General features: G+C 39.8%; 1 protein-coding gene and 1 pseudogene across 1 annotated transcript in view; one reads left to right on the top strand and one right to left on the bottom strand.

Annotated features, from left to right (window-relative positions):
- The first annotated feature begins 1,899 nt into the window (after positions 1 to 1,899).
- On the top strand, positions 1,900 to 2,017 carry LOC124559293 (annotated as a pseudogene).
- Positions 2,018 to 14,170: 12,153 nt separating this feature from the next.
- Positions 14,171 to 20,073, bottom strand: part of LOC124617433 (ubiquitin carboxyl-terminal hydrolase 30) — a 115,284-nt gene continuing 109,381 nt past the window's right edge. Inside the window, exon 9 of the mRNA XM_047145263.1 lies at positions 14,171 to 14,439. Coding sequence (XP_047001219.1) covers positions 14,337 to 14,439 — 103 coding nt within the window. The 3' untranslated portion in view covers positions 14,171 to 14,336. The remainder of the gene's footprint in view (positions 14,440 to 20,073) is intronic.

Consider the following 20,073-nt stretch of genomic DNA (forward strand, 5'->3'; position numbering starts at 1 on the left):
TGTGTTAACATGCACCCGTGCAACTGAAATTTGGGATAAGTTACATGCACAATTCGAACAAAGCAGTACACAATGTCTGAACATGTTGATAGAAGCATTTTTTTGTGTTCAACGAGATGCCAAAGAGGACATTAGCACATGCATCGCAAAACTGCAGAAGCTTTTTTGGATTTGAATGACAAATTGCAGAAGCACAATGAAACTGTTTTGTCTGAAAGAACTTTAAATGGCCAAATTCTCTCCACACTAGGTAAAGAATATGACAATTTCAAGGACCTGCGGGATACGATTCCATCTGAAAATCAAAGTGTGAACCTTTTGATTTAAAAATTGTGCACAACTGAATTGCATGATCAAAGTATGGTCGAACCAGTTGAGTTTGTTACACACGGTTGCCCTAAAAAGAAAATTCAGTGAAACAAAAGTGACAATACTGGTACTGAAAAATCGAAAAAGAATACTGAATGCGCAAAATGAAGATTTTCTTGTCACAAATGTGGGCAGGTAGGCCACTGGGCAGCAGAGTGTCCAACGAAAAAGAAAGATAATCTTCGCATCAATCATTCCAAAAAGAATATGGAAAATAATGTTGCATTTTTGTCACAAGTTTTTAGTGCTTCAATCGAAAACTGTGTTGGAATTGGCAGTTGGTCCTGTGACAGTGGTGCCACAAATCACATCACTCCAAATAAACGATATTTCATATCATATACGAAATTCGCCATCCCTGAAAAGATTTCTATTGGGAAAAAAGGTGTGAGCATGTTGGCTGGTGGACAGGGAACTGTAAAAACCCAAATGCAATTGAATAATGCCAGAAAAATGGTGCACTGAAATATGTGCTTTATGTTCCTGAAGCAGGTGCTCACTTGTTCTCTGTCAAAGCAGTTGCACAAAGAGGTTTTTGCCCTAGACTTGGTGACAAAAGTGTTGAAATTGAAGACAAAGCGACTGGGCAAACAGTGATGACTGGGCATGTCACCCATGGTCTCTATGTTCTTGACACATGTGTCATTAAATCAATACAGCCTGCTGAAGTGAATTTTGTGACACTGTCAGATATGCTGCAAGTTTACCATGAGAGATTTGGACATCAACACAAACAGCACATAAAATGTACCTTGAAGCAGATGAACATCAATGTCGATTGGTGCAAAGAAGAATTCTGTGATGGATGTGCACTCAAAAATATGCATAGGCTGCCATTCAGGAATAGAATGAATTGACCAATAGTTACAGGTGAACAAATCCATGCTGTCTACAGAGTCTCTCAGAAAAGCTTGCTATTACATATGTTTCAAAGGTGATTTTAGCAAGTTCCATAAAATTTTCTTTCTTAAGCAAAGAGGTGAAGTCAGCACAGTCCTGGAACAATTCTTGAATGAAGCCAAGACAAATGGTCATGCTGTCAACCAGTTCAGGTGTGATGGAGGAAGAGAGTTCTATAATAAGAAAGTCTCAGAATTGCTGGCAAGCAGAGGTATAGAGCATTGCATCACTCCACCACACACACCACGGTAAAATGGTGTTGCAGAAAGAGAAAATCACACTGTTTTGGAGTGTGCACGTTTTATGTTGAATCCCAGTAAATTGCCAAAGCAACTGTGGCCAGAAGCTTGCAATACTGCTGCATATCTTTTTAATCACACTGGGATGCTCTCTACAGAAAGCAAACCTCCATATGAACTGTGGTATGGTTGACCAGTAGGCAACCTGGATCATCTGAGAATCTTTGGAACAGAACGTTATGTGCATGTGAATAAGAATTTTCATTCAAAGTTGTGCTTGGACATCTGGTGGGGTACGTAAATAATAGAGATGGTTTTTGGGTCTGCATTCCATCTCAAACAAAAGTTGTACTAAGTCATGATGTAAAATTCAAGCCTGGAGTTGTATGCGGGCAATGGCCTTGCCGCAGTGGCTACACCGGTTCCCGTAAGATCACCAAAGTTAAGCACTGTCGGGCGTGGTCAGCACTTGGATGGGTGACCATCCAGGCCGCCATGCGCTGTTGCCATTTTCCAGGTTGTACTCGGCCTCGTGATGTCATTTGAGGAGCTACTCGACCAAATAGTACCGGCTGCAGTCAAGAATACCATCGTAACGACCGGTAGAGTGGTGTGCTGACCCCACGCCCCTCCTATCCGCATCCTCCTCTGAGGATGATACGGATGACACGGCAGTCGGATGGTCCTGATGGGCCACTTGTGGCCTGTAGACAGAGTGGTGGTGGTTTTTTTTTTTTTGAGTTGTATGCAATCTACACACCAGTGCTGCTGAATTTGAAGTTGCTGGTAAAGACACTGTTTAACAGGGTCACCCTAACCAGGCTTCTGATGAGAAAAAGTAATCAGAAGCTGTCAGCCATGATGAGAGAAAAAAGTGAAGTGGAAGAAGACTTGGAGACAATGTCAAGTTCCGGAGGAAGTAATAAGGAGGAAGAAGATTTGGATATGGTATCCAGTTCTGGAAGAAGCAAAGTTTTGAGTGAGAAGCAAAAGCAAGAAGAAGAAACAAGAATGGATGGCCAGTGGAGATTATGTGTACACGGCTGGAACTCCTATCATCCAGAGACAAGGATCCAAGCTCATAAGCAGAAGCTTTGCAGTGTAGCAATAAAAATCAGTGGCTGGAGGCCATTCATGAAGGATTACTGGAGGCCATTCATGAAGGATTGAAGCCCCCGAAAGAGAATAATACATGGATATTAGTTGAGCGTCCAAGTGGTGTACAGATTTTGCAAAATCGGTGGTTCTTACAGAAGAAAACTGCAGAAAACAGGAAATTTTGCTTCAAGGGTCGACTTGTGGCCGAAGGACACGCACAAAGACATGGAATTAACTATGAAGAAACTTTCAGACCTGTCATGCATTATGATACAATTTGAACTCTTTTGGCAGAAAAATTGAAGCTCGATCAGTTTGAAGTCAAAACAACTTTTCTAAATGGTGTACCCAAGAAGACGTATACATGGAACAATCTGCAATCTCTGAAAGATCTTCATGGATTGCTTTGAAATTTTGACACTATGTTGCATTAAAATACCAAATATACTTTACTGAAACACCACCTGGTATATATGTAATAAAAGGGGAAACATTATAAAAATGTAAATGCTGGTTTGTTCAAAATGTTTAATCTCCAAAGGTTCTTGACCAATTGCTTTCAAAATTACCGAACGAAAGCACTGGCAGGTCGATAGACACACAAACACAAACATACACACAAAATTCTAGCTTTCGCAACAAACGGTTGCTTCATCAGGAAAGAGGGAAGGAGAGGGAAAGACGAAAGGAAGTGGGTTTTAAGGGAGAGGGTAAGGAGTCATTCCAATCCTGGGAGCGGAAAGACTCACCTTAGGGGGAAAAAAGGACGGGTACACACTCGCACACACACACATATCCATCCACACGTACACAGACACAAGCAGACACATTTAAAGACTTTAGGTCCCTCCCCCCCCCCCCTCCCAAGGCAAGTCCCCCCAAAAGGGGGGTTGTTCCAGTCCCGGGAGTGGGGGGACTTGCCTGGGGGAAGGGGAGGGGGGGGGGGAGGGGGGGGGAGGAGGGGGGGGGGGTGCTCGCGCACACACACATGTCCGTCCGCACATGTGCGGGCGCAGGCAGACATATTTAAAGACCTGCCTCTGCACTTCTGTCTCGACTGACATCTCTGCCCAAACTCTTTGTCTTTAAATATGTCTGCTTGTGTCTGTATATGTGTGGATGGATACGTGTGTGTGTGTGTGCGAGTGTGTACCCGTCCTTTTTTCCCCCTAAGGTGGGTCTTTCCACTCCCGGGATTGGAATGACTCCTTGCCCTCTCCCTTAAAGCCCACATCCTTTCGTCTTTCCCTCTCCTTCCCTCTTTCCTGGTGGGGCGGCGGTTTGTTGCGAAGGCTTGAATTTTGTGTGTATGTTTGTGTTTGTTTGTGTGTCTGTCGACCTGCCAGCGCTTTCGTTTGGTAAGTCACATCATCTTTGTTTTTAGATATATGTTTCCTATGTGGAATGTTTCCCTCTATTATAATCATATATATATATATATATATATATATATATATATATATATATATATATATATTTTCCAGTCCCGGGAGCGGGGAGACTTGCCTTGGGGGGAGGAAGGGACGAGTGTGCGCTCGCACACGCACACGTGTCCATCCACGCATGTACAGACACAAGCAGACATAATATGTGTATGTGTGTGGATGGATATGTGTGTGTGTGCGAGTGTATACCTGTCCTTTTTTCCCACTAAGGTAAGTCTTTCCACTCCCGGGATTGGAATGACTCCTTACCCTCTCCCTTAAAACCCACATCCTTTCGTCTTTCCCTCTCCTTCCCTCTTTCCTCATGAGGCAACAGTTTGTTGCGAAAGCTTGAATTTTGTGTGTATGTTTGTGTGTCTGTCGACCTGCCAGTATTTTCATTTGGTAAGTCACATCATCTTTGTTTTTAGATATATATTTCCTACGTGGAATGTTTCCCTTTCCCTCTATTATATATATATAAAGTAATGTTGTTGTGGTCTTCAGTCAAAAGCCTAGTTTGATGTAGCTCTCCATGCTACTCTTTTCCTGTTCATCTTCAAGTAACTACTGCATCCTAAATCCTTCTCAGTCTACCTACTGTATTTGTCTCTTGGTCTCCCTCTTTCCTCCCTGAGGACGGAACTGACAGTTTCAAAAGCCAGGATAGCTTTCTTTCTGCTTATGTATCTATTGGCAGTACTTGGCATTTTGCCACCTGATGGAGAATACTGATCACCCATTTAGTCTCCTTGTGATTTGAAAGTTTGCGCAAGTTAATTTTCCTTTTGATACAATTAAAATTAATGAATTTATTGCCTGGTAAAATGGAAGTTGTTAATGTGTTTGAGCACAGCAGAAGTTCAGGAACTGACGTGTTGAATGTGTGAGATATAAAGCTGTCATCAACCTGAAGGTCATTTTAACACTATAGCGCTTTACTCAGCATGGCCCTGTTTGCAGTCGTATGTCGTTTCTTTCTCCAGCCTTTTAACTGACTTACCCAGGTAATTAAAGAGGGACTTACACTTTAACATAGACTCTAAACTGTGGTGCATCTTTGCAATTTTCACATGAACAAATCATTGCCGGAGGTGAATGAAGCAATAAGGGAAAGAAAATATCATATTGTTGACTGGGGATCAGATCCTGGACCTATGGATTTGTGGATTGACACAGCCCACTCAATCATAATGTTGAATACAGAAGACTATACAGTAATAACCTATTTTTGTAGGAAAAATGTGGAGAAAGGAGGAAAGGCCAGACCATGTTGAGAAGGAAAGAGAGGAGGAAGGAAAATCAAAAAGCAAGAGGCGACAGTTGAGAAGAGAAAAGTAGCAAAAAGAAATTCAGGTGACAGAAGAGTTAAAACAGAGATGGTAGAAAAAAGGGTGAGTGTGGTTGCAAAACAAAATGGAACAGAAATAGAGGCTGATCAGAAGAAAAAGAAATAAAAGGGGTAAAGCTGGGAACACTGACTGGAAGCAAGGGAAATGTAGAAGACAAGTTTAGACTGGGTCTGGAAGGGTGGACAGTTGAAAGGATATGTTGGAAGGCCAGATCCTATCTCCACAATTCACAAAATTGCTGTATTGTGGATGATCTTGTGGAGCCTTTGTGAAGTAACAAGCACTTAGGTATCGTGAGTGCTTGATCCACAACTGCATCCTGGATATTCCCAATGCAGTACATTCATGTGTGTTCTTCCATATGCATTACAAGTTGTATGGTAGTCTTCCCAATGCAGAAAATACTGTACTTAATAAAGGACCAGTTGCTATATCATGTGAGGAGTCACAAGTGTAGCCCTACCTTTAATGTTGTAGGTGGGGATATATGGCAGCTTCTAATTAGATTAGATTAGATTTACTTTCATTCCAATTGCTCCGTAGTGAGGAGGTCCTCCAGGATGTAGAACATGTCAGAAAAACAACAATACAAGACAAATATTTACAACTCAAACAGGTCCCAAGTGAAATGATCGTCATTTTTTAATGAACACTATTTTACAAATACTAATGCACTGAATTTAAAATAAAAAAAGTTTATTTATTTATTTATTTATAAGGTAATGAACATGTAATACAACTACTATAATACTTATTTACAATGAACACATTACTGCACTGAAATGGTGCATAAGTTAGATTGTACTTACACACACACACACACACACACACACACACACACACACACGCACACACTTATACTCATTTACAATGAACACATTACTGCACTGAAATTGTGCAGAAGTTATATTGTACTTATATATATTGGGTCTTTAAATATGTCTGCTTGTGTCTGTATGTGTGGATGGATATGTGCGTGTGTGCGTGTGTATACCTGTCCCTTTTTTCCCCCTAAGGTAAGTCTTTCCGCTCCCGGGATTGGAATGACTCCTTACCCTCTCCCTTAAAACCCACTTCCTTTCGTCTTCCCCTCTCCTTCCCTCTTTCCTGATGAGGCAACAGTTTGTTGCGAAAGCTTGAATTTTGTGTGTATGTTTGTGTTTGTTTGTGTGTCTATCGACCTGCCAGCGCTTTTGTTCGGTAAGTCACCTCATCTTTGTTTTTATATATAATTTTTCCCACGTGGAATGTTTCCTTCCATTATATTGATATATATATATATATATATACACACACAAATCAGTTGGTTCTACTGAGAAATTCATCAATGGAGTAGAAGGAGTTGACCACCAATAAATCCTTTAGGCTTCTCTTAAACTGAATTTCATTGGTTGTTAAGCTTTTTATTACTGCTGACAAGTTATTGAAAAATGTGTGTTCCTGAATAATGCACACCTTTTTGTACAAGACTAAGAGACTTTAAATCCTTGTGAAGATTATTCTTATTTCTAGTATTGATTCCATGAATTGAGCTGTTGGTTGGAAAGAGTGATATATTTTTAATGACAAATTTCATTAAAGATTAAATATATTGGGAAGCAGTTTTAGTTAGTATCCCTAGTTCCTTAAACAGGCTTCTGCAGGATGTTCTTGAGTTCATACCACATATAACTCTTACTGCATGTTTTTGTGCCCGGAAAACTTTAGTTTGGCTTGATGAATTACCCCAAAAAATAATCCCATATAAAACATTATGGAATGAAAGTAAGCATAGTATGCCAGCTTTTTCATTTTTATATCACCTATGTCTGACACAATTTGCATTGCAAATAGAGATTTGTTAAGACACTTCAGCAGTTCTGTGGTGTGCTTTTCCCAGATGAATTTATTATCAAGCTGTAATCCCAAGAATTTAACACTGTCCACTTCTTCTATCTGTGTGTCATCATATGTTAGGCATATACTCGTGTGACACCCCTTACAAGTTCTGAACTGCATGTAGTGTGTTTTTTCAAAGTTTTGTGACAAGGAATTGGCTAGGAACCAGCAATTAATGTCCACAAATATTTTATTAGCTAATCTTCTTTCTAAGACTACACTTGATTTGCTATTTATTGCAATGTTTGTACCATCGGAAAACAAAACAGACTTGGCATCTGGTAATGTTACTGATGAAAGGTCATTGATAAACACAAGAAAAAGTAAGGGCCATAAAATGGAACCTTGTGGGACCCCACATGTAATTAGTTCCCAGTTGGATGATGCCTGATAGCTTGATAGATGTCTCTTTCCTAATAACCTAGTAACCCTTTGTTTCCTGCCAAAGACAAGACTTGAACCATTTTGCAGCATTTCCTGTTACACTATAATATTCTAATTTACTTAAAAGGATATTGTGATTTACAGTCAAATGCCTTCGACAGATCACAAAATATACCAGTTGCTTGCAATTTTTTATCTAATGAATAAAGCACATTTTCACGCAAGTGTAGATAGCCTTCTCAATATCAGAACCCTTTAGAAATCCAAACTGTGACTTTGACAGTATCTTATTTGAGATAAGATGGTTATAAAGCTGATTGTGCATTACTTTTTCTAAAAATTTTGAGAATGCTGGCAAAAGTGAAATTAGGCAGAAACTTGATGCTATTTCTTTATCTACCTTCTTAAACAGTGGCTAAACTTCAGCATATTTTAACCATTCAGGAAATATTCCACTGATAAACGACTGGCTACACAGATAGCTTAATATGTCACTTAACTCACAATCACATTCTTTAATTAGCTTGTTGATATTTCATCGTACCCACTAGATGTTTTTGATTTTAAAGATTTTATGATGGATATTATTTCTGCTGGGGTAGTGAGGGTCAAATTCGTATTATGGAAGTTACTTGAAATGTCTGGTCTGAGGTATTCCATGGCAGCATCTACAGAACCTGACAACTCCATCTTTTCAGTAACAGTTATGAAATGTTTCTTAAAAAGTTCTGCAACACTATACACACGTCACCAATGTATCATTTACTCTTAAGGCTATTTGTTCCTCTTCATGTCTGGTTCTACAGGTCTCCTCCTTCACTATATCCCATATTGTCTTTATTTTGTTATCTGATATGACTATCTTTCCCTTGTAATATATTTGCTTTGATGTCCGTATTACAGTCTTTAGTATTTCTTGTAATGTGCTATAGCATCAACATCGGAACTGTTTCGGATTGACAGATACAGTTTTCTTTTTGTTTTACAAGATACCCCTGTTCCTTGAGTAATCCATGGCTTCTTTGCAGACTTTGCTCTAACCTTGGTAAGTTTTTGGGGAAAACAGTGTTCGAATAAGGTAAGCACTTTATTATCAAAAAAGTTATATTTTTCATTCATGCCAAGAGCACTGTAAACATCAGTCCAGTGAATGTCTCTGAGGAGTGTCCTAAAATAATCAATTATTGGCTTATTGATTACCCCCTTGAGCTCAGATTTAACAGATTTTATACCCTATTCAGTGTTAACATTTAACAGAAGCAACTGCTTGTCATGATCTGAGAGGCCATTGACTATTGGTTTTGTAATATAATTTTGTTCGTTGGAATTTTCTATAAAGATATTATCAATGGCTGTTTGTGAGCAATTGGCTACCCTAGTGGGGGGAGGGAATTAAGTTGAATGATAGTGTCACTAACTCAAATAAGTTCTTATTTGGAGAGTCTTTAAGGAAGTCTACTTTGAAATCACCAGCAACCACTATTTCTTTGTTTTTGGTTGTTAAATGGGCCAGTACAGCTTCAAGGTGGTTTACGAACAGATTAAAGTTACCTGCAGGTGCTCGATATACACTTAATATTATGAAGGATTTTTTGTTAGATTCTACTTCTGTTGCACATACTTCCATATACTGTTCTAGGCAAAATTTATGAATGTCTATGTTCTTAAATTTATGACAGTTCCTGATGAATGTGGCAACTCCTCCTTTCTCCATTTGTGATCTACAAAAGTGAGATGCTAACCTAAACCCTGTAACACTTAAAAGTTCTATACCAGTGGTCACATGATGTTCAGAGAAGTGAGATCAGTTGTAAGGGTAAGAAAAAAAGGAAGTAAGTCTACGTGTAATATTGCAATGGTCTTTAGATGTAGAGGGCAAAGTCAGGTAGAGGAAGGAAATTATCTGTGTCCTATTCAAAGCATTCAATTTCAGGAAGCATTAGAAAACATATCAGGATAATCAGATGGGAATGTGCACCCCATTTCTCTGTCACTGTAGTCCAATTGAAAGGTTTCTACGCTGTCTGTAATTAGAACATGGTTGATAGGAAGGCAAAGATTGATATGGGAGAGGATTGGCGCCAGAAAATGACAATTTGGTAGTAGCATATGACGATATTTTCTTTACGGAAGACTACATGAATAGTCTCAACTGGACAAAGGCAACATTCATGCACTATATAGCACACACATCTTGGTATGTTAGCAATGAGTGTTCTTAAGACAGTAGTCAGTCAGGCAGTAGTAGCCGACCGAGACAGACACAGCAACAGTGAAGTAACTGCTTTTGTGACATTTACAAGTTCCTAACTTCTGTGTGCTTTAATAGTTTAGTTTCTTGAGTTTCTGCGTGCAGATTTTATATCTAATAGCCACTGTTCTCGCGTTTTCGTTTCTGTCGGAAAGTAAACCAATTTTGTGACATATTATAAGTTCCTAATCAGAGGCAAAATATTTAGTTTCACCTGAGTGCTTTGGTAGTTAGGTTTTTGAATATCTGCATATTATTAGATACAGTTCCTGTGTTTTCGTCAGGGTCTACAGTAGAGTTACGTAGCACGCGCTGATAGTCCATTTATCTGAATAGTTTTGTTTTCCACTGTCTTTAGTATAGACAGGGACTGCGACTGTTGTGTGCGGGTGCGAGCCGAGTTGGTGACACTTTGCTCTCAGCTTCAGGCTGTGATGGCTTCGATTACTCAGTTTGAGGCTGCAGTGGATGGGCACCACTGTTGTGGGCTGGCCGTGGGGATCCAACGGACATCAGCACGTCCAAGTCCTCCGATCAGTCCTCACCGGTGGCCAACCCAGTTAATGCTCGCACTGAGGCTGACCCCTCACATGTGGTCGAGTGGGAGGTCACTCCGGGGTGAAGCAGGTGGTGAAAGACTTCCCAGGCGGCCACACGTAAGGCCTCCCTGGTTTGTCTGACAAACAGGTTCCAGGTGCTGTCTGTGGCTGACACTGTCGCTGAACCAGATGCTGTCGCCTGTCCTGTTTCAGAGGAAACCACTCAGCCTGCAAGATCCGGGCAGTCACAGAGGAGGGGAGTAATGGTAGTTGGGATCTCCAGCGTTAGGTACGTTATGGGCCCCCTTAGGGACTTGGCTGACAAGAAGGGTAAGAAAACCAATGTGCACTCCGTGTACATACTGGGTGGAGTCATTCCAGATGTGGAAAGGGTCCTCCCGGATGCCATGAAGAGCACAGGGTGCAGCCAACTGCAGGTGGTTGCTCACGTCGGTACCAATGATGTATGTCACTTTGGATCAGAAGAGATTCTCTCTGGTTTCAAGTGGCTAACAGAAGTGGTAAAGGCTGCCAGTCTTGCTTGCAAGATGAAACCAGAGCTGACCATTTGCAGCATAGTCGACACGATCGATTGTGAACCTCTGGTACAGAGCTGAGTGGAGGGTCTAAATCAGAGGCTCAGACACTTCTGCGACTGTGCAGGCTGCAAATTCCTCGACTTGCGCCAAAGGGTGGTTGGGTTTCAGGTTCCGCTGAATAGGTCAGGTGTCCACTATATGTAGGAGGCGGCTACATGGGTAGCAGGTGCTGTGTGACGTGAACTAGGCAGTTTTTTAGGTTAGAGGGTCTTTGGAAAACACAACAAGGGCTTCAGTCACAAAGGGTGCAGGCTGAACACAGGAAGAACGTAGATACAGGAACCATTGGTATAACAGCTGTAAACTGTCGTAGCTGTGTTGGGAAAGTACCAGAGCTCCAAGTGCTAATAGAAAGCACTGATGCTCAAATCGTTATAAGCACTGAAAGTTGGCTTAAGCTGGATATAAGCTCAGCTGAAATTTTTGTGAATAACATAACAGTGTTCCAAAAGGATACACTAAACATGATTGGCGGTGGTGTGTTTGTTGCTGTTAGCAGTAGTTTAACTTGTCATGAAATTGAAGTAGCTACTTCCTGTGAGTTAGTATGCGCAGAGGTCATTGTTGGCAACCGGAATAAAATAATAATTGGATCCTTTTACCGACCTCCCAATTCAGATGATACAGTTACTGAATGGTTCAAACAAAACTTGAGTTTGATTTCAAACACGTATGTAACTCATACGATAATAGTTGGTGGTGACTTTAATTTACCCTTGATATGTTGGCAAAAATACATGTTTAATTCTGGAGGTACGCATAAAATATCATCTGAAATTGTGCTAAATGCATTCTCTGAAAATTATTTTGAGCAGTTAGTCCATGAGACCACGCAAATAGTAAACGTTTGTGAAAACACACTTGACCTCTTAGCAACAAATAATCCTGAGATAATAACGAGCATCAAAACCAATTCAGGGATTAGTGAACACAGGGTTGTCGTAGCGAGATTGAATACTGTAATCCCCAAATCCTAGAAAAACTGTAATCCCCAAATCCTCAAAAAATAAGCAAAAAATATAACTATTCAAAAAAGCAGATAAAAATTCACTTGACACCTTCCTGTAGACAATCTCCACTCATTCCAAATTAATAATATGAGTGTAGACCAGATGTGGCTTAAATTCAAAGACATACTATTGGCAGCAATTGAGAGATTTATATCAAATAAATAAACAAACGACAGAGCTGATCCTCCTTGGTACACAAAACGGGTTAGAACACTGTTGCAGAAACAACAAAACAAATGTGCCAAATTTAAACAGATGCAAAATCCCCAAGATTGGCGATCTTTTACAGAAGCTTGAAATTTAGCACAGACTTCAATGCAAGATGCTTATAACAGTTTCCACAGTGAAACTTTGTCTCGAAACCTGGCAGAAAAATCCAAAGAAATTGTGGTCGCATGTGGAGTATGCTAGCTGCAAGAAATAATCAATGCCTTCTCTGCGTGATAGCAATGGAGATACTATCGAAGACAGTGCTGCTAAAGCAGAGTTACTATGCACAGCCTTTCAAAATGCCTTCACAAAAGACGATGAAGTAAATATTCCAGAATTCGAATCGAACATGAATAATGTAGAAGTAAATATCCTCGGAGTAGTGAAGCAACTTAAATCACTTAAGAAAAGCAGGTCTTCTGATCCAGACTGTATACCAATTGGTTTCTTTTCAGAGTATGCTGATGCATTAGCTCCATACTTAACAATCATATACAACCATTCACTCGACAAAAGATCTGTACCCAAAGACTAGAAAGTTGCACAGGTCACACCAATATTCAAGAAAAGTAGTAGGAATAATCCACTATATTACAGGCCCATATTGTTAACGTCGATATGCAGCAGGATTTTGGAACATATATTGTTTTCGAACATTATGAATTACCTTGAAGAAAACGGTCTATTGACACACAGTCAACATGGGTTTAGAAAACATTGTTCCTGTGAAACACAACTAGCTCTTAATTCACATGAAGAGTTGAGTGTTACTGACAAGGGATTTCAGATTGATTCTGTATTTCTCGATTTCCGAAAGGCTTTTGACACTGTACCACACAAGCGGCTCGTAGTGAAATTGCGTGCTTATGGAATATCGTCTCAGTTATGTGACTGGATTTGTGATTTCCTGTCAGAGATGTCACAGTTCGTAGTAATTGACGGAAAGTCATTGAGTAAAATAGAAGTGATTTCTGGCGTTTCCCATGGTAGTGTTATAGGCCCTTTGCTGTTCCTTATCTATATAAACAATTTGGGAGACAATCTGAGCAGCTGTCTTTGGTTGTTTGCAGATGATGCTGTCATTTATCGACTAATAAAGTCATAAGAAGATCAAAACAAACTGCAAAACGATTTAGAAAAGATATCTGAATGGTTTAAGAAGTGGCAGTTGACCCTAAATAATGAAAAGTGTGAGGTCATCCATATGAGTGTTAAAAGGAATGCGTTAAACTTCGGTTACATGATAAATCAGTCTAATCTAAAAGCCGTAAATTCAACTAAATACCTAGGTATTACAATTACGAAAAAATTACATTTGAAGGAACACATAGAAAATGTTGTCGGGAAGGCTAACCAAAGACTGTGTTTTATTGGCAGGACACACAAAATGTAACAGACCTACTAAGGAGATTGCCTACAGTACACTTGTCTATCCTCTTTTAGAATACTGCTGCACGGTGTGGGATCCTTACCAGATAGGACTGACGGCGTACATCAAAAAAGTTCAAAGAAAGGCAGCAAGTTTTGTATTATCACGAAATATGGGAGAGAGTGTCATGTAAATGATACAGGATTTGGGCTGGACATCATTAAAAGAAAGGCGTTTTTTGTTGTGACGGAATCTTCTCACATAATTCCAATCACCAACTTTCTCCTCCGAATGCAAAAATATTTTGCTGACACCGACCTACATAGGGAGGAATGATCACCATGATAAAATAAGGGAAATCAGAGCTTGTACAGAAAGATAAAGGTGTTCGTTCTTTTCGCACGCTACTGGAGATTGGAATAATAGAGAATTGTCAAGGTGGTTCGATGAACCCTCTGCCAGGCACTTAAATGTGATTTGCAGAGTATCCATGTAGATGTAGATTAATAGCAATTTTTTAACAGTTTCCCTGGTAATAATAACAAACATTTCAAAATTCACACAGCCATGGCATATATTTAGCAAAGACATACATTTTACCCTTCAAAATATTTTCAATACATTTTAAGTACAAATAATTACACTTTAAAAAATTTTCACATTTCCGCTTTACAAATAAATATCTTACACATGTCTGTAGACAGGATTCTATTCCTAATTCGTCTGACACTTGTTATAGAATAGCATGTATGCAGATGTTTGAAGAACTTCTGTCAGTGATGTTTCCATAACTTCTGTGTCTGATATGCAGTACCAACTGTAACAAAAAAGTTACTGGTTTTAGAGCTATTTTCATAAAATATACTTCCATACATAAAACATTTACATAGGAAATAAAAAATATCTTGAAAATTTCCATGTTCATAGGATGGCTAGACTTAAAATTATTGGTCAAAGTGAAATAAAATCACAACTGTGGCCATACAAAGGTACTTACTTGCTAACAGAAAGTGGAAGTATTACCACTGCAAGCCCAAAGCACGAAGTAATACCATAGGTGGGTTCCTAAATTTTGAAAAGTTTAAAATTACTGATGAACATGCACATATTTCATTGTAAGTTCAGTGTTGTTGTCACTCTCAGTCTTGTAATCCCAAGGGACGTACTGATGAATGATGCCATACTATCAATAGTATGCCTTATTACACCTTTGTTCAGAGGGTGAGCAGCAGAGCATCTTTGGATGGCTGGTCACACGAGCCAGTCAGATGGACAATTAAGACCAAGTGACCACAGTGCCATTCTCATTTCCGTTTGACAGCTAATGTGTTTATCTCCACAGACAACTGAAGTACTGATGACAACCCTGCAATATACTGATTATATCTGGATATTATTTGGACTGAATATGTTATTTGTTCATGAGGACTGGACCCTGCTTAGAATCTGGGTATATTGATGTCTGCCTACTGCTAATACTCCTGAGGAATGTGATATCATTTCCACCAACTGAACAAGTTTTTGACATGCTTACACAAACTATGGAGATTTATACAGTATGTGAATTTCCAGTTTTCCCGCCCTTAAGGACACATGAGACTTAAAAGCAATTTTCTAATGCTTTGGAGAGCAGAGCACTGCAGTGGCTGACTGCAGACAGTATTTGTTACTATTCAGTTGCAACTCTGGACCTTGAAGGTCAAATGCCAACTAATTTAAATCCAACTGTAATTGTTTTCCATATAATGTTAGTCTACTAATATTGTGTATGTGCTACATCAGTACATTCACTGGTGGCCTGGCAAAGTATGATACTGGTATGAATTGTACAAGTAAATGTTTGTAACAATAATATTGTGAACTGCAATTTATTGGTCTTATAACATTCATAATCAAAATTACTTGACATGTTCTACATGCAGGGTGAGCTCATTGCTTGGCAGACCTATGGAACAGCTAAATAACATTAGGGTTTTTTTGACAGCCCTTCAAAAGTGTCTGAAGGCAAATTATCTAGATTTGGAATAGGACCAAATCCATATCAAAATTTGATGGTCTCTGCATTTAATGTTCCCCCAGTCTTAGTTTAGTTTTGTTCTAGTGGTTCTAGGGGCTCCATCAGCAATTTAATCCTCTGATCCTTGTTATGAGGAGATGACTCCACCCATGAAAGAGGATTGCTGTTAATGCCATAACATTTTCATTTTCTAAGCACACTGCTGTACAAAACATAAGGACAAAAGTAAATTTCACATTTTGCGTCACTGCCATGTAACAGAGCTTCATGAAACTTGAACAATACACAGTAAGAACTGCTATCATCTAGCACAGAAGATAAGTGAAAGAAATCCACAATGAGACACACAGAAATGACACTTTTATTCAAAGACAATAATTACACTGAAGTCACACTGATTTATGATGGTCCCCTGGACATTACAAAATTTGCAATGTGGTTCTTAATACGGTGTGTTTGATCACCACAGACAGCAGTGTAAGCTGTGTAATGAATGTGCCCCCATGCTGGTCTGGAAGTTGGTAAGGAGTTCTTGTGGTAAGACATTCAACTCCTCCACCAATGTGGTTGACAACTTCTGAATGGTTGTTTGTGTATATGGATCTGCTGCAATATATCTTTCCAATATATCTCACACGTGTTCGATTGGACTTAGGTCAGAGGGTGGGCAGGTCAGTCCATTTGCTGAATATCCAAGAGCCCCTCCACTTGTATTGATAGGGATAAGCACACCCAAGCACGTTATACCTCCCCACATTATAACTGGACCACCAAAACGATTATGTTCTACAATTTTCTTGGGTCCATCATATGTTCCCACCTCACACCGTATGAGGGACCACCTAAACAACAATATTCAACAATGTTCTTGGGTACCTCACACCGTATGAGGGTAAGTCCAGAATTTCTATACAGACTGAATCTGCTCCCATTCAAGAACATCCCGCACCCCACTCCTTGTTGGCCCAATCCCCATGCACTTAGCACCATCACAAATCTTTGAACATGGTACACTCACTGGTCAACATCACTGTTACACTGTACTTCTTGCCCACATGCATCTTTTCAGGGGTGCATTTGGTCCTGTGCTCATTTTTATGGATGATAACATGAGACCTTATTGAACAGTGTAGGTGGAAGAGCTCTGTCTTATGTTGTCAATAATTACATATCTTTTGTAAGAACTGACAACTTTATAGCTTGACCCATACAGCATCTCTGTATAAAGTTATAAAGCTGTCAAATCTCTCAAAAAATACATAATTGTTCACAATATAAGACAGTAAGAAAATTATGACCATAAAGAAATCCAGTATATAAATATGTTATAAAACTTGATGCAAGTAAACCTGAATCAAGTTAATAAGCTGTCAAAATACAACCAACTATAAAATTTTATGGAAAACACACATTTGTTCATTATATGACAAGAAGAAAATAGCGACCCGACACAGATGCAGTCCATACATACATTATGAGCAACTTAATGTTGCACTAGAAAATGCCCACAATACTGATGGTTGGTTGGTTGGGTCATCGGTCTCATCGGATTAGGGAAGGACGGGGAAGGAAGTCGGCCGTGCCCTTTGAAAGGAACCATCCCGGCATTTGCCTGGAGCGATTTAGGGAAATCACAGAAAACCTAAATCAGGATGGCCGGACGCGGGATTGAACCGTCGTCCTCCCGAATGCGAGTTCAGTGTCTAACCACTGCACCACCTCGCTCGGTCCCACAATACTGAAATACGCTTATAGTATAAGGGGCGTTCAAACAGAAACGAGCTGGAGGCATAATTACAGAACCAGTACCTGTGTGTTAGAAGTATTCACCCTGGCTGTTGAGACACTTGTTTCATTGTGACACAAGGCAGTGAATGGCTGTCTCATAAAATTCCCGGGGCTTTGATGTTAACCAGTTCCGCACATACTGCTGGACGTCGTCATGCGAGGTGAATCATTTGCCCCTCAGAGCCTTTTTAAGGGGACCAAAACTTGCGTAATCACAGGGAGAGAGGTCTGGACTGTATGGAGGGTGGCCAAGAACCTCCCATTTGAATTTCTACAGGGGTGCTGCGACTATGTTGGTCATTTGAGGCTTTGCATTGTCATGGAGCAGAATGACCCCACAGGTGAGACTGCCTGATCATTTTGATTTGATCGCTTGGCGAAGGGTGGTCAAGGTTTGCGAGTAATGCTGGGCATTCACTATTGTCCCATGCTGCAGGAAGTAAATCAGAAGGGAACCATCTTGGTCAAAGGAGGTCAGCATAATGATTCACCTCGGACGACGACATCCAGCTGTACGTGCAGAACTGGTTAACATCACAGCCCCTAGAATTTTATGAGACAGTCATTCATTGCCTTTTGTCACAGTGGGGTAAGTGTCTCAACAGCCAGAGCCAGTACTTCTAACATATAGGTATCGGTTTCTGAAATTATGCCTCCAGCTCGTTTCTTTTTGAATGCCCCTTATACAAAAGAACAATAAAATTTAAGCAGCTAACAGAAAATAACTATTCATTAAAAAGTCCAGTTAGAAAATTTTGGAGGTTTTTCAAGTATACTTCTTGAGTATAATAGTTTTAGGGGTAGTGGTCTCTGGTGGTGTGTTACGAGTAATAATGTCATTACTGTTTATTTGGCTTGTTATCCCAATTACTTTTGTATTTGTGAAAATACCTCCACAACAGTAAAAAAGGCCTGTAAGCAATCACAAAAATGTACAACACAAAACACAGAGTAAAGTAAACACCTTCAGACAGTTTCAAAAGTACTGTGTATAACAGAAACCTATTTACACTACTGTGTATCACTATTAACATACAACCACTGCTCAAAAAACAAACCTGAGAGAGAACAGAGAAGTATGAAATGGAAGCTTGATGATGACAGTGAAGAGCCTTTAATATTATCAACAGCAAGTACCGTGATGAAATGGAACCAGTACAGGGTTGAGCAAAAATATGGAAACACCATTAGTAATGCTCACTTGAACATAAATAGGAAAACCTGCAGGTGGTGCTGTTGTATTAGACCACGAACAGCATCTGTGTAATTTCAACAAGTTGAAAATGACAGTCGTGATCAGAACAGTATTCTATTTAATTATGATAGTATTATGTCAGAGCTAAATGAATTCCAATATAAGCAAATTGTTGGTGCTCTTATGATGGGAGGTTCCTTAACCAAGTTAGTCGAAGTGTTTTGTGTTTCAAGAGGCACTCTATTGAAGATTTATACAGCATACAGGGAAAGCACGAAAACATCACCTGCAAAGTCACAATGTTTATGAAAGTGCGCGTCAAGTGATCACGACAGACGGCCACTGAAGAGGACTATGACAAAAAATAAGAGGACTATGCTGCAAATGTCACTGCAAAACTGAATGTCACACTCATGAACCCTATCAACACCACAACAGCATGAGGGGAATTCCATATGTTGGAAACTGCAGGGTGAAATGGAATTCCAAAACCACACTTCAGTGATGCAAATGCCTGTAAAAGGAAAACATGGTGGCAAAACCACAAAACAAGACCATAGTGCAATGGACAAAAGTAATTTGGTCAGGTGAGACTTGTTGCACACTGTTTCCAACTTCTGGGTGAATTAATGTCTTGTGCATGCTGTCCCAAGCCTATGATGCAGACTTCTTGCTGCCAAGAATGAAACATGATGGGGTTTCGGTGATGATTTTGGCAGCCATATGGTGGTATTCCATGGATCCCATTGTTACTCTGCAAGAACACACTACTGCCAAGGATTATGTCATCACTGGGTTATCCCCACCATGGTACAAAATTTGTTCCCAAATAGTGGTGCTGTGTTCCAAGATGACAGAGTCCTGTTCACAAAGCTGGCATTGTCCACTACCAGTTTTGTGAGTTTGAGGATGAATTGTTGCATCTCCCTGGCCATCATAGTTGCCAGATCTCAAATAATATTGAGTGTTTTATGGTTTACTTTAGAGAGAAGGGTGCATGATCCCTATCCACCTCCATCATCATTACCTGAACTTGTCGCTACTTTGCCATAAGAATGGTATAAGATTCCCTTGAAAACCACACAGGATCTGTATTTATCCATTACAAGATGAGTGGAAGCTGTTTTGAACGCCAACAGTTTTCCTACACGTATTAGGCAAGGTAATGTGCTGTGTTTTTGGTGTTCCATGTTTTTGCCCTCTCCCAGTGTGTTTCCAAACACAAACAAACCATGAACCATTTACATGTGCACTGCTGTGCAGTATTTTCAGTGCAACACAGATACAACAATAAATGGGGGTAAGGAATCAAATAAAACACAATTATCTATAACAAACCACTGGAGACCATGTCCCATATATCATAATACTTATAAAATATTTCTGAGCAATGCCTGAATTTTTTTCCTTGGAGAGCAGGTTCACCTCATATGATGCATAAGAGAAGAATA

The sequence above is a fragment of the Schistocerca americana genome, chromosome 1 (assembly GCF_021461395.2).
Source record: "Schistocerca americana isolate TAMUIC-IGC-003095 chromosome 1, iqSchAmer2.1, whole genome shotgun sequence".
NCBI classification, from domain to species: Eukaryota; Metazoa; Arthropoda; class Insecta; order Orthoptera; family Acrididae; genus Schistocerca; species Schistocerca americana.